The 15612-nt window shown below is 43.7% G+C and overlaps 1 protein-coding gene across 1 annotated transcript in view; it reads left to right on the top strand.

Moving 5' to 3' along the window:
• The window catches only part of Cep57l1 (centrosomal protein 57 like 1), a 58092-nt gene that overhangs the window by 40487 nt on the left and 1993 nt on the right, over window positions 1–15612 (top strand). Inside the window, exons 5-10 of the mRNA XM_005363572.2 lie at window positions 6742–6858; window positions 8127–8204; window positions 8818–8904; window positions 12355–12432; window positions 12948–13141; window positions 14336–14471. Coding sequence (XP_005363629.1) covers window positions 6742–6858; window positions 8127–8204; window positions 8818–8904; window positions 12355–12432; window positions 12948–13141; window positions 14336–14471 — 690 coding nt within the window. The remainder of the gene's footprint in view (window positions 1–6741; window positions 6859–8126; window positions 8205–8817; window positions 8905–12354; window positions 12433–12947; window positions 13142–14335; window positions 14472–15612) is intronic.

Below are 15612 nucleotides of genomic sequence, written 5' to 3'. Positions count from 1 at the left end.
TGCCTGTAGCACACACGGTCTCTCTCTTGAGGGGTCCTGTCCTTCCGGCTCTCCTTCCTGTAGCAAACACAGCCTCTCCCTTGGGCCAGGTCTACTATATGCTTGTAACTTTCCTGAGATGTCCCATGATGTTGCTATCTCCAACATGCTGGGGTCTCACTGCAGTTTAGACTTCACCTTGTCTGCTTCGTGCAGTAGCCTCTTTGCAGGAACTTGGAACCTGTCACACATTGCCTAGTGTCAGTGGCCTTCAGACATCTTGGTGCAAATCCTGATGACTTCTCACTCTTCTGTCTCCCACTTATGCAAAACCAAGACCATGTGAGTGACACTGCCAAGTTCTTCTGCCAGCCCAAGATGTGGTCTGACCTCTTGGGTCACGGTTACCCTGACCTCTGTTTGCCTACAGCTGTTTTCAATCTGTGAACCCTTATAATGGTATTCCCAGTTCAGACTCTCAGCTTTCAAATGAATTTGCATTCTCACAAATTGGAACCTTCCATGGCTCTGGTCTTACCCTCATAGCAACTTTCCTATTGTTCCAAGGACTGGACCAGGTTTCTCTTTAATGGCGATACTACCTTTAACACTTAGAATTGCTGCCCATCCTCCTTGGCTGCAACATTGAATTTCCTCGGTGCTCTCTTCTTGACTACACTGCACATTTTCATACTTTCCTGGTCCACTTTTTGCTCTCTCTCTCTCTCAAAGCAGTGGGAAATAACAGTGCCACAGCCTGAATCTAATCTTCCCTTGAAATTTCCTCTACCTAACAAATTAATGCATTGCTTTTTAAGAGGCTTAGTGTGTGTGTGTGTGTGTGTGTGTGTGTGTGTGTGTATGTGTGTGTGAGAACACATATGTATACACGTGTGGACACCAAGGTAGGCCAGAAGAGGGGCTTGGATCTTCTGGAACTCCAGTTACTGAGAGTTGTGAGCCACCAGATAAGGGTATTGGGTATCAGACCCAAGTCCTCTGGAAGAATAACAATTGCAGGACAGTCTCCAAAGCTACAGAGAAACACTGTCTGGAAAAACAAAAAACAAACAGCAACAACAAACAAAACAAAACAAAAAACAATTGTTCTTAACTCTTAATTGATGAGCCATCTTCATCCCTGTCCTTTGCTTTTGAATTCAGCCTCTCTCAAGTGCTCAGGACAAGGGCAGCATGAGTCCAGTTTTGTCACCAGAGCACAGTGTGAATGGCCTCTAGCTCAGTTCCTGTTATCAAATCCCGTTTGTCTTCAGAATTTCATGAGCTGGGACACCACTGTGTATCTACCGGTTTTCTTGTCTAGCCTTCCCAGAATGGCCCCTGAGCTCTGCTTAAAGGATTCTAGGACTTTGCTAACTCACAGCTCTGAGTTCTTTCACCTTCTCCCTGTAAACTGGGTCCAAACACCTAAGAACCCATGCAGTCAGCTTTATCAGCCCCACACCTCAGTACCAGTTTCCTGTGGCTGTGGCAAACTCCCGACAAAACCAACTTTGACCCCAGTCTGAGTGCACAGACCATCATGGTAAGGTAAGAAACATTAAATATGAGTCTTTCCACCAAATACCATGACACTTGTGTTAAAGAGTCAAATATGACCTTTTCCACTTTGTAAAACTTTTATACGAATGTTTTAGCTACCACACACGTACGCACACACAGACACACACAGAGACACACACACACAGTAGAACCTCTGTTTAGGCAAGGCCCTTCATTTCCTGTGCACTGATTCTTTCCAGGCTAGCCATTTGCAAAAGGTTGTGAGGTTGGATCCCAGCCAATGGAGAAGCCACAATCACCTGAATTAGAATAAAAACCGAGTGTACTTCCTGTTCCGGTACTTGTTCTTCTGCTCTAATGAGCAGCACGCCTCTTTCCAAGACTGAAGTTTGCCTTGTCCGGACACTTCAGTTCCGATGGTGTCTCTTTCTTGATCCCACACTCATTCCTGACAGTGGCAGGGGTGGGAGACTGCTCTTCACCTTGCATCCCCAGTCAGGAAGGTCTGCTTGTGTTCTCCTGTTTATTCAGTTTGGGATTCCCCCACATTCAGACTGGGCTGCCCCTCCTCTCCAGCCCTTACTGTAAGCACCTGCACGGGTACACCCAAAGATAGATTTCCATGGCGGTTCTAAATCCAGTCAGGTTGACAACGAAGCTTAGCTGTTAGCTTTTATCTTGTCTCCTCTGCCTGAGGGGGTCTTAGATGTGGTATATGCTCCTGTCCCAGAGTGGGTATGGGTGTGTTCATGCTTGCTTCTTTTCTTTATTGAAGTCTGAATGTGGTGATCCCTCCACCTTGTCTTCACTCCCGATATTCTCTGTTCTGCTTGATCTAGTGATTCAATGCAATGTCTGATGTTCTCTGCTGGGTTTTTAATTTGGCAAATTGGGTTTTTCATTTTTGACATTTTGGGTTTTTTTTTTCCTCCCCAAGATGGCAGCTTCTTTTCTGAGTTTCTCATCTTGCTTTATCTCCCACATCCTGAATTGATTTCCTTCCTTTGCTTATCTGCTTTTTCTGTGTTCTTCAAAGTCACTGCGTGTTTTTCTTGTTAGCAGGTGGACTTTGAACCCTCCGTTCAGCCTTCATTGAGGGGTCTAACCTTGGAGGTGCTCTGCTCTCCTTCCCGTGCTACTCGTGGTTTATACATTGTTGGTGGGAGTTCTGCTTTTATTCGGGGACCTTTGTGAACAGCCTTCTCTTAGGGATTTAATTCTCAGTCACACTGAGAGGAGAAAACAGCAACGACACCAGAGCAAACAAGAAATAAAAACATACCTAAGCCCCATTATAGCCATCTCCTGTGGCACTAGTGACACGGAAGAGAAAATAGGAAGAACACGATGCAGAGTGTGCTATCATGTTAACATTTGTCTAGGCTAACAGTTCAGATAGTAGATGACTAGGGCAGGCAAGCAAGCCCTGACATCTCCGTGTCTAGGCTGTGCTCTCTAATCCTGCTCCTCACGGACTGCCCTGTGGGAGATGCACAGCTGTGCCAGGTACTACTGCTGGGAACTCTGGGCTCACTCCTGCTGGCCCTGAGCTACAGAGATCTGGTACCTACTCACCAGTTGTCCACAGTCGTCTTCAGGTAATGGAGTCTGCTCCCATCCTCAGGAGGAGGAGGTGGAGCTCCATCTACCAACCGTCCCCTGCCAAAGCCCAGATTTCTAAGCCTGAACCTCTTAGCATCTGCCCCAAGCCCCTTCCCACACTACAGCTGCGTCCTCCCCGGGGCTGCAGCATGTAGTCCCAGGCTACCACATGCCTTGTGGTTATTCCTTGTTTTTCAGGTCTCCGGAATAGCTCAGTCTGAGAACAATAGGCTGGCTCCCTTGCACACAGCCCTCAGAAATGGGGAGTGTTGGCCTGTCACACAGGAGGAGTCACCATCTGATAGATTTCCCCAGATGGACAGGTAGCTTTTGAGAGTTTCTTCACTGTGCGGCCTGCCTGCCTTACCTTTTGGACTCCACCTAAGTCTTGCTCCCCCTGCCCGAGAGCCACGGCTGAAGCCATGTGCTACCCATCTTGTTAGCTCCCTTGCCCTTCTTCACACTTCTCTCTGTCCTGTCACCTCCTTTGTGATTTGTGGTGCTTCTCGTCTTTCTCTCTTTGGAATAGTCTGTGCTCTGTTGTCTGACCCCTAGCATCACTCAGAGGCAGCTTCTAATGGACCCCACCCCGAGCCTTGCTTTCATCCTCTCAACTGTTCTGTTTTTATAGTTATCTAGTCTCTACCAAACACTTGCCTTCACCCAACAGAGTTTGGTCATTTTTATTTTTATTTCATTCATTTAAAAGTATTTTTCAAATCTTACTAGTGGTTTCTTTGTATGCATATGTGTTTGTGTGTGGTGCAAGGAATTGAGCCCTAGGCGTCGTACATATAAGGCAGGTGTTTCACTGTTGAGCTGCTCCTTCAACCGTTACTCGTTCATTCATCCATCCATCCATTCGTGTTACGGCAAGGTCTCAGTCTGGTGCCAGGGTGGGTTTGAACGTGCAGTAGTCTGCCCTTAGCCTTGCAAGGGGCTGGTGTTTCTGGCATGAACCAGCACCCCCAGCTCTGGTGACAGCTTCTTCCTTCAGACACCTGTATTCTAACTTGCCACAGTCTGCCTTAATTAGTGCTAAACACTTCACGAGAAAGACCCTTCTGCATGTGCTTCCAGTTTCCCATTTGTAGAACAGATTTCCTTTGCTTTTACATCATGAAACTGACCCATAGTTCCTTGTTAGCGCTCTTAAATTCTGATTGTCCTTTAAAGAAAATTACAAAGAAAATATATATTTATTTACATTTTAATCATTTCCAGTGCATTTTATTTTTCTGCATGGATTGAGTTTCTTCAGTCTGAAGAAAAAAATTAATGCCCAATATCTCATAGCATTCATATACCTGGAGAAGCCTTTATTTCAGACGTATTTGTGAGAGATGTTTTTGCTAGACATAGAACTCTAGTTTGTGACTTTCACGTCTTGTTTGTCTGTTTTTGTATGTGTGTGTGTTTAGGTGTGTTGTAGTGGGAGCAGCGGGCTGCTTTCCGCCTGGCTCCCAGCTGCCTGGCTAGCTTATGCCCCGAAATAATTACATGGAAACTGTATTCTTTTAAACACTGCTTGGCCCATTAGCTCTAGCCTCTTACTGGCTAGCTTTCACATCTAGATTAACCCATTTCTAATAATTTGTGTGCCACCACAAGGTGGTAGCTTACCGGTAAGATCCTAACCTGTGTCTGCCTTGGAGAGGAGAATCATGGCGACTGTCTGACTCAGCTTCTTTCTCCCAGCATTCTGTTCTGTCTACTCCGCCTACCTAATTTTCTGTCCTATCAAAGGTCCAAGGCAGTCTCTTTATTTAACCAATGAAATTAACACAAAACAGAAGACTCTCCCCCATCAGTGTGTATGTGTGTTTAGGTGTGTATGTGTGTGTTAGGTGTATATGTGTGTGCTGTCGGAGCACACATGTGATGGCCCACTCTTCAGAAGTCCATTTTCTCCTCCTGCTGTTTGGAGGCGGGGTCTGCCTCTGTTTCTGCAGCTGAGCTGCAGACTCCACACTGACTGGCCTGTGAGCTTGCACACAACTCCCCTGCGTCTGCTGACAGATGCACGCCACCCTGCTCAGGTTCTTCTGTGGGTTCCAGGGACTGAACTCAGATCATCGCGCAGTAACAGCGAGTACTTTTACCCTCTGAACCGTCTCTCTTGCCCTGTATGCTTATTTATTGGGAGTTGTTTTTGTTTGCTGGCTTGTTTTGAGCTGGTCTCTAAAGTGCAGACTGTCCTTTGACTTTGCTGTATTGCCTAGGCTGATTTCTGGCTCAGCATGATCCTCCTGCCTCGACTCTTGAGTACTATGGTTACAGAAGTATACTACAATGCCCAACTTTAAATTTTTAGCACATTAAAGATTTTTGTCCCAGTTGTCTTAAGTGTTCATGGTATCTAATGGCTGTTCTTATCTTCTTCCCCCTGTGTGTGCTATGTTTCTGCTTCTCAGGATGCTGGTAAGACTTTCTCTTTATTGTTAATTTTCAGCAACTTGATAATTGATGCACTGTTTACCACTCTAGAGGCTGTGGGACATGGGGGAACGGAGGCGAGAAATGAAGCTGACCAAAGTCTCATGCAATAGCCAGCTCTGTCTATGCCCTGAGGGTTAAGAAAAGTCACCTGAGTAAAGTTCTCATGAGTTCAAGCTGGGTATAATCCCAAAGAGGAGCCATATGTGGCAAAACCATGTTTTTCCATGGAGACAGATAAAGGCTAGTTTAAGCACTTAACTGACAGCAACAATCAATGGTGAGGAGTCTGGAGTAAACTCACTCCCATCTGCTGCACCTGGGAGGAGCACGAAACCGCCCAGGAACGTCTCTGTTCGGAAGAAACTGAGGGCACGGACTCCTGTCTTCTTGGGGTGTTCTCACAAGCACTCAGAATTCACCTCGCACGCCTCCATTCCTGGGCTGTGTTCTGACAATGCCCCTCTGTCCAGTTTCCTACTTGTTGATTCGACTTTCTTATTTCTGGTGTTTGGGGTTTTTATTTTTTAATCTTTCAATATTTTAAGTTATGCTTGGACTATTTTTAGCCTGCATTCTTCCAGGGGGCATTCTGTCCCACTCCTCTCTCTTCTCGGAGACGGCACTATTGGGCCATCGGTCCCCGAGACCGCGTTTAGTGCCCACTTTCCATTTTGTTCTAATTAGCGGGCTTTCCTTTTAGAGCCATGTTTACGTTCACAGAAACCCGAGTAAGGTTCTTCTTTGCCCCTCAACGTTGGCCCTTATTACTAATGTGGCAATAAACGGTCCTGTGAAACAGCCTGTCATGTTTTGTCCCCAGCTGCTCTTCTCTGTTAGAGTAGGGGAGGCTGGGCTGTGAGCAGGCTTGGTCACCCTTGGCCACACCTCATGTCTTTGGTATAAGTTTTGTGGGATCCCCTCCCCAGCACACTGTTGTATAAGGATGCAAAGAGGTTTATTCTTTCTGTGCGAATTCAGTGACATGTTTGTCACATATCACATTTGCTCCTTAAAAGGATTTGATTTTCTTGTTCTCTGCTTGGAAGTGCCTAACATATGTACCTGTGTGTACATGTTTCTAGCAACTGATTATGTTATATTTTGATTTCTCAGAAATTATGTGACTCTTGATCCACTGGCATCACTTGCCAAACTAAGATTTCTTTCTTTCTTTTTTTTTTTTTAAATCTTTTTCAGGCCCAGCTTCAAAGGGAAAAAGAACAAGATCAGATGAAGCTGTACGCTAAACTTGAAAAGCTCACTGTCTTAGAGAAAGAGTGTTTTAGATTGACAGCCACTCAGCAGGCTGCTGAGGTAAGCTTCTGCTTGTCTCAGAGCTGATGGCGCCAGGAGGGATGTCAAGCTGGCACTGTATGGGAGTGAGCAGCCAAAGGGTTGGAGCCCTTCATGTACAGCGTTCAGTAATCCGGGTAATTCCTGCCTGGGGAGAAAGCATGTTCTGTCCTGGCATGAGGGAGCTTGCCTGCTGATAGCACAGAAGGCGCCTGACTAAGACGGCAGGACCTGAAGGGTGTTAGGTGGCCTTTAGTGCCTGTCCTACACCCCTGCTCCTCCTCCCGCCAAGTCCTTGTCATTTCACAGAACTGCTCTAGAACCTCTTTGTAGCCCCTCTTAAGAGCTGCAATACTCAGAAGTCTCTCCCCTTGACAGTTCTGTCATGCTTCTTGTTCCGAACCACGCACACGTAAAAGGTGTAATGTATGTGAGGTATGGAGTGTGCGGAGAGCCTTTCAAATTGTCCTGGTTGCTGTACCATTTCATGTGTGATACTCTTTTAACATTAGTTATGCTATGTGTATGTGAATGATGGGGTGGGGTGCATGTATGCCATGACATATGTGTGGAGGGCAGAGGGCAGCTTTGTGCAATTGCTCCTCTCCTTCTACTTCTCTGTGGTTCCGGGATCAAACTCAAGTGATCAGACTGGCATGGCAGGCACTTTACCTGCTGGGCTGTCTTATTGTAGTCCTTGTTTGACAGAGCACAGCACTAAGCTCTTAAATAACCAGGGCCAGGACTCACATCTCTCAGGTGTCTTCCCGCCCTGCTCCCAGCATTAGCCCCCAACACATGCACATGGCTGACATTGCTATTGGTAGTTCGGTTTGGTTTGGGTTTTTTTTTTTTTTTTTTTTTTTTGGTTTTGGTTTTTTGTTTTGTTTTGGTTTTGTTTTAGGTTGGTTTTTTTTTTGTTTTTTTTGTTTGTTTGTTTGTTTTGTGAATGTTGAGACCCAAGACCATTATAGCTTTAAAAGCTATACATTCTCGGAAACTTCGTCATGGCTCTGGAAGTAGCCGAGAATAAAACTTGTGGGTTTATTCCCTGTGGGTCTGGTGGTGGCCACAAATAAAGCTGTGGGTTTTTTCTCTTTCATTTTGCCCTGATGTGCAATAGTAAGGAAGGAAGCATAGGTAGACAGCCAAGAGAAATCTTGGCATCTTTTGCCATTTCTTTTTCTTACTTTCTATTCTAACTTGCTAGCTCTTAAAAATCTAGACCCCCTAGGACCATCTTGGAAAGGACGTTTGGCTCTGATTTTCATATATGTTCATTATTGCAGGAAAAGATAAACTATCTAGAGGAAAAACTAAAGGAAGAGGAGCATCAGCGCAAGCTGTTTCAAGATAGAGCGTGTGAGGTCGGTAGCATTCTGTAGTCTATCACAGTGACTGATGTCTTTGAGTACTTCATCCTCATGACCTGCACCCTAGTCTACACTCAGTTTGGGTGTTGTACATTGTTACGACAGTCTGTTTTGCTGTAGTAGCAAAATTCTCACTTAGCCTGTACATCCATATTCTCAGATATATTGCCAAAGACCTTGCACATGCTATATATATTCTTAGTTGAGGTAACTGACTCCTGGCATATATTAGTTTGATCTTGAGATATACACATGAGCATACACCACACACACACACAAGTGCCCTAATTTATTCTGTTATAAACAGAAAAAGTCATAATTGCAAAACTAATGTATTACTGGAGTATTCTTTTTCAAAGGTTTTTGGGTTTGGGACTTTATTTTTATTGTTTTGTTTTTTAACATTGAGTCTCACTGCACTGCCCAGGCTGGCCCTGAACTCCTAAGCTCATGCAACCCTGCTTCAGCTCCATCCAAGTTACTGCAACTAAGCCCTGCTTTACTTTAAAACATATTTTATACTTGAAAGCTGAGATCTCAACTTTTGTTATGTATAAAGAAGCCTGTTATAAGATAAGTCTTATAAATTATTTCTTTAATTTTATAGCTTCAAACTGGACTGGAAATCAGCAGACTTTTAATGCCTACAGTTTCACAATCACAGCACTGTAAGGGAAAGAAGAAGCCACCAAAGGTATGTATATTCAGCTTTCCCCAGACATTACTTCTTAACTTTATGATAGACATTTATTCATCCTTTAGTCTTTTCTGCTTCTTTATGGCCGGCCAGTGGTGGTGCACAGCTTTAATTCCAGCACTCGGGAGGCAGAGGCAGGCGGATCTCTGTGAGTTCAGAGTCAGCCTGGTCTATAAGAGCTAGTTCCAGGACAGGTTTTAAAACTACAGCGAAACCCTGTCTCGAAAAAAACAAAAAAACAAAACAAAACAAAAAACAAAAAAAAAAGATATTTATGATAGAATACATTTTCTTACTGTTCTATTGTGGTAAAGAGACACCATGACCAAGGCAGCTCTTATGAAAGAAAACATTTAATTGGGGTTGCTTACAGTTTCAGGGGGTTAGTCCATTATCATCATGGTGAGAAGCAGACAGTCAGACACTAGAGTAACAGCTGAGCACTTTACATCCTGATCCAGAGGTACCAGACAGAGAGAGAGAAACTGGGTCTGATGTGCTTCTGTGTCCCAAAAAAAAAAAAAAATCCTAAATGCAGCTTTATATAAATACATATACAGTAAAAAGAAAGATTTTTCAATTTTATTTACTAGTATTTGAGACAGGGTTACACCCAATAACCCATGTTGGTTTCAGACTTGCCACCTAGCCTGGGCTGACCTTGACTTCAGTCCTCCTGCCCCTGAGTAGGTGGGATTACAGCCTTGTACTGTCACACCTGGCTATCTGGCTGTGTTTTGTTATACATTTATTTAGTGTGTGTATATGTGATGTGTATACTTACACACACACACACACACACACACGCACGCACGCACGCACGCACGCAACCATGGCATGCGCGTGGAGTCAGAGGACAACTTGCAGGGCATGTTTTACCTTTTGGGTTCCAGGGATTAGACTCAGGTTGCCAAGGCTTTTACAAGGGTCTTTACAAATTGAGCCATTTCATTGGACCCTTAATAATTTTAAAAAGAACTTTATAACTATATTCGAAATTGGGGAAATGGCTCAGTGATAGTTAAATGTTTGCTGAACAAGCATGAGGGATGCCTGTGGGGCATGGCAGCCTCCCTGGTAATTAGATCCTGGAAAGGTAGAAACAAGGAAATCCTTGATCAAGTTGGCTAGAGAAATTAACCATATCAATGAGCTCTGGGTTTGGTTGAAGGACCTTGCCTTCAACAAATGAGGTAGAAAGACAATCTAGGGTGATTCTATCATCAACCTTGGGCTTCCACATGTATGCACATACATGTGCACATGCACTCCACACATTTACACAAAGATACAAACACAAAAATGGAAAAATAATTTTATAGCTATAATAATAAAAACCACTTATTTCCTTAATCTCTTTTTATGTCTTATTTGAGTAATGAGATTTGAACTGGAAACCCAAATAGAAAAGCACTATAAATAATTTGCAAATGGAACAATGACTGTTATTAAATATTTGTTTAATGCTATCTTTTATCTGATAAGATAGAAGTTTAACTTTACATATTTATTGTAGAAACTATGAGACGATAAAAGGAATATAAGAAAGAAAATATAACTTCTGAAAGAGTAGAGGGTAATTAGGAGCAAACTCAGTAAAGTGCTGTTTCCCAGGGTGAAAAGGCGCTCTGACATCACCGGAGATAGGCTCAGAGTGCAGTGCTCCCATTTATCTCTAATACCATGTCTCCATGTCTCCGGTTGAGTATCAGCTCATAGGTTTTGTTGTTTAGACCACTGTCTTTAAGAGACAGAGACAGATAAACCCAGCATGACAGTACATGCTTAGAGTGCCAGCTGGGGCTGAGGCAGGGAGTCTGGGAGTTCAAGGACAAGCAGGGATATATTGAGACAGGAGAGTGATGCAGAGCCGCCACACTGCACTCATCCCGGGATCCTAAAGAATGACACCCTGCAGAGAGGAGAAGTGGGTTAAAATATAATCCTACTGGGGACAGAGATGTATAATCTCAAGGCCATCCTGGCCTAACAAGACACTGTCTCCAAAAAGGGGAAAACAACAACAACAACAACAACAGCAACAACTAACTTTTAAAGTTGGGTGTAGTAATGAACATTTATAATTCCTATACTCAGAAGGCCAAGACAGGAGGGCCCTGTGTTTAAAACCACCCTGAAGTACATAGTAGGTTCCTGGCTAGTCTGGCAAACAGTGAGACTCCTGTCTGAAAACAGGTGGTAGTGTTGAATTTGAACTCTTACTATAAGTAGTTGGCACCCATTGAAAGCTTTTTAGGAACAGTAGAGACAGAGGTATAATGGTGACTGAGAGGCCTGAGAGACGTACATAGATTTGTTACCTGTGTGGCTTCATGTAGCCATCACAACAATCAAGATACTGTCCACCCACTCTAAGGTTCTTCCAGACAGTTCCTTTAGACCCACACCCTCCCCCAGCCCCAGCAAGTGTTATTCTGTTCGCCTCCTCTGTAGTTTTCTTATTTCAAGAATCCTGTATGGTCAGGCACTGCGGAACATGGCAGCAATCTAAGTTGTGAGGCGGCTGAGGCAGTGGGATTGCCATGATTTGAGACCAGCCTGCATTGCATAGCGAGGCTGTATCCCAATGAGAAAAAGGTCAAGTAGAGTTATACAGTGTGAGCCTTTGGGGCTGCCTTTTCCCTGGACTTCCATCTGAGTGGTTATCTATTCTCTTTGCCTTTTTACACTGATCCACATTAAGGATCTACTACACCTTATCAGTTCCTGTTTAAGGACATTTGCGTTGTTGCTACTTTCCAGCTATTGCAGTAAAGATATTTTATGCATGTGTTGATTGATGGTTTTGTGCATGTGTGTGCATGTGTGTGTGTGAACATCAATTTTAATCTTTCTAGAATTGCTCAAGAGTGCAATTGTTAAGACATACGATAAATACATGTTTGACTCTATAAAAAACTGCCGACTTGTCACCCACAGTGGCTTTACCAATGTGCAAGTGATGCAGTTTCTCTGCATTCTTGACAATATTTGATGTCATCACTTTTTTTTTATTTTGCCCATGTTAATAGGCATGTGGTAATGTTTTCTTTTTTATTATTAACTTTTTTTATTTTGGCTATTTTTTTTTTTTTTTTGGATTTTCGAGACAGGGTTTCTCCGTAGCTTTTTGGTTCCTGTCCTGGAACTAGCTCTTCTAGACCAGGCTGGCCTCGAACTCACAGAGATCCGCCTGCCTTTACCTCCCGAGTGCTGGGATTAAAGGCGTGCGCCACCACCGCCCGGCTATTTTGGCTAATTTATATTAATCTGAATAGGTTGTTAACCACCTCTTTATGTGTCTGCCTTTTGTCTTCTAGCCGAATGTCTATTCATGTTGTCCTACATCCAAATTGCACTACTTGCTGTTGAGTTTTGAGAATTTTTCATATCATAAATATATATTAAAATAGTACTTTGCCTCCTCTTTCCCTTGCTAACCTTTAGAAAACGAAGTGTTTGAAGAGGGAACCCCCTCAGCAAATGGACCCGAAGTGTAGAGCTCAGTCTCTGGAGAGGGTGAAGGTAAGACAACAGAAATGAGGACCGTGGCCTTGGTTTGCAGATGCTGTTCACACACGGTTCTAGTTAGCTCGCTCTCGCGGTGACAGACGCCATGACCAGAGGCATCGTGGGGAGGAAAAGGTTTGTTTCAGTTCACCTTCCTCCATGAAGGGAGGTTGGGACAAGAGCCTGGAGGCAAGAACTGAAGCAGAGATTGTGGAGGAACAATTCCTACGAGCATGCTCTCCAGGCCTTGCTCATTTTATCACCTGCCCGGGGTGGCTCTGCCCTGGAGAACTGGGCCCACATACATCAATCTCTAATCAGGACAACACTCCACAGACTTGCCTGTAGGCCAGAGGATGGCAGCATTTTCTCAGCTGGGTTCCCTCTTTCCAGACGGCTAAGCTTGTGTCAGGCTGACGAGATCTAACCGGCACACACACCGTTGAGCGCTAGTCTGTTCACAACTGCCTTCCCCTTCATGTTGTCCAGCGCAGGCTGTTCCTTTAATACAAGCTTGTAAACTTCTGCAGATGATAGGTGCCTATGGGCTCCGTAGCCTTCAGAGACCTGCTCCCGTCACTGAGCTGCAGTGTCGCTACAAGCCTCTCAGAACAACTTCCCAGGCCAAAGCTGTGCCCCCTAGTCCAGGAGAGCCTGTTCCCGTCTGTGACAGTTTGTCTGATCTTCTGATGGCCATGCAAGAGGAGCTGGAGCAAATGACTGTGTAAGTGTTTGTTCTTTGTTCAATAACCGTCCGTGTTTGGATACATTTTTTATCGACTCTTTTAAGAACAGTATCAACTATACATTCATTAAGATTTATTTTTATTCACGTGAATGGGTGTGTGCACATGGTGCAGGTGCTCTCAGATCGCAGAGGAGGAGCTGGCTTCTCGGTAGCCGGAGTGACAGAGGGCTGCACCCGACTCGGGTCCTCTGCAAGGGCAGCACACATTCTCAACTCTTTAGTGGTCTCTGTAGCTCCCACCTGTAAATTCTCCGTGGCTATTTGGACTTACTTTGTTTTGATCCACAAATTTATTGATAATATTTTCATTGTTCCTACTGTGGCATTTAACCTTTTAACTATGTCTAATTACTACTTTCCTGTATTCCATAGATTTACACTGATATACAGATATTATGAATGACATATATTGAGTCTGAAGACTTTAGATTAGAGCTCAGAAGAGCTTTTAGAAGGAATATGCTTTTCTTTTGAAATCTTTTAGTAATGTGAGTGATTTCACTAGGCAGGTAAGAAATACCATTCCTTTTAGGTTCTGCCTGGTCCGTATCACAGATTGGGAAGCTTCCTCAGTAAGGAGGATCTGCACAGGCTTATTGTATTATAGCCCATGCTTAAATCCCTTTCAGCATATACATCAGGACTGCGTGACTAGCTAGCGGACTCGCTGAACTCAGGAACTGCTGCTGCACACATAACTCTTCTCTTGATAGTATCTCCAATCCCAGACATGGAGCTGAAGAGAACCGTGTGTTGCCCCTGGCCAAACCCTGTAGAACCGTTCATTCTTTTTAGCTGAGAACACCAGGAATTTAGATTGGTTTTTAGATTATTTAACAGCTAGATACTGAGGTAGTTCTAAACCCAATTTTTTTATCGTGATTTAGTTATATATCCTAATGCTAGTGACTATTTTTGAAGATTAATATTTTACTCTTAACTGTAACTCCAGTTGAAGAAAAAAATTAGTTGTGACAAACTATAACTGTATGTAATGTCTGCTCTGTTTTTAATCATGCAAAAATGATTCATGTGTCATGTCAGACAATACTACTTTTGTGGATTTATTTATTTATTTATATTGTTAAGTATTGAACACCGGATCTGACTTGCAGAGAAACACTCTCTGGCTGAGTTGCTCCCCAGCCTGATGTTTGCTTTTCTCTACAGGGAGCACAGAGAACTAATGAGACAAACTAGAAGCCAGTCAGTCTCTGATGACATCGAGCACGAGCTGGAGCAATTAGTCAAGAAGATGGAGAGCAAAGAAGATCAGATTTCCAAACTCAAGAAGCATCAAGACAGTGTAAGAACACTACTTTCACACTTTCACACACACACACACACACACACACACCTCTTCTGAGAACTGCTGGTCTTCAGAACACAAAAACAATTGCCATACAATGTTTGAAAAGGAAAAAAAGAAAACAAAGAAGTACTAGAAATATATGTATAGTTGGGATTTTCTGAGCTACCAACCAGCTCCCCAACAAAGACAGGGAGACTTACTATTAATTGTGAATGCTTGGCTTTAGCTGAGGTTTGACCCACTAGCTCTTTTAAGGCGATTTAACCTGATTCTCTTTACCTCTGCTTTGCCTTGGCCTTCTTACCTTTTCTTCATTCTCTATGTCCTACTCTTCTGCTGCTTCTGTGCATGTCTGTTTGGCCCCTGGCATCTCTTTATCTTTATTCTCTGAGCCTAAATTTCTCCTCCTACTTACTCTCCCTCCTCCCTCACTATTGGGCATTCATCTTTTTATTAGACTAATCAGGCGCCTTGGGCAGGCAAGGTTAAACAGCAACACATCTTTACATAGTTAAACAGATATTCTGCAACATAAACAAATGCAACATATCTTTGCATAGTTAAACAAATATTCTGGCACATAGATGTGTGCCACATGGCTTTCCAGTTGGAAGTTTGTGGTATGGTGTGCTAAAAGATACACAGAAGTCACTTGGTCTTCTTACAGAGAGCCACCACTGCAGGTAACACCGTGGGTCTCCTATACAGTTCTTTAAGGTAAGAACGAGAGCAGAAGAGTTCCTGTGGAGTCAGGCCCTGGGAAATGTGTAGTAGGCTATTGCCTTGGTAGCCTCCAGATACCCTTCCAGCATTCTTGCCTCCTCTCTTCCCTCCACTGCTTCAGTGATGTCCTCTGTGCCACAGCCCTGAAACCATTCGCGCCTTTCTGTGTTTAGCTGGGCTGTATTGTATTCCCTGGAAACCTATGCGTAGCCACCTGTGGTTTGTAGAATTCAGGTATGGAGGATTCTGTACCTGTGTTTTAGTGACCTTCAATATTTGAGCAGAAGAATCATGAGTATAATATTTAACTCTAAGACAATGACTGCACCCATAGATGAACTTAGAACACGAACACTGTGACATTGCTGAAGCAAAAGAGAGTCTCTCTCTCTCTCTCTCTCTCTCTCTCTCT

The sequence above is a fragment of the Microtus ochrogaster genome, linkage group LG9 (genome assembly GCF_000317375.1).
Source record: "Microtus ochrogaster isolate Prairie Vole_2 linkage group LG9, MicOch1.0, whole genome shotgun sequence".
Classification (NCBI taxonomy): domain Eukaryota; kingdom Metazoa; phylum Chordata; class Mammalia; order Rodentia; family Cricetidae; genus Microtus; species Microtus ochrogaster.
Note: the sequence above shows the minus strand (reverse complement) of the source record. Positions and strands in the feature narration are given on the sequence as shown.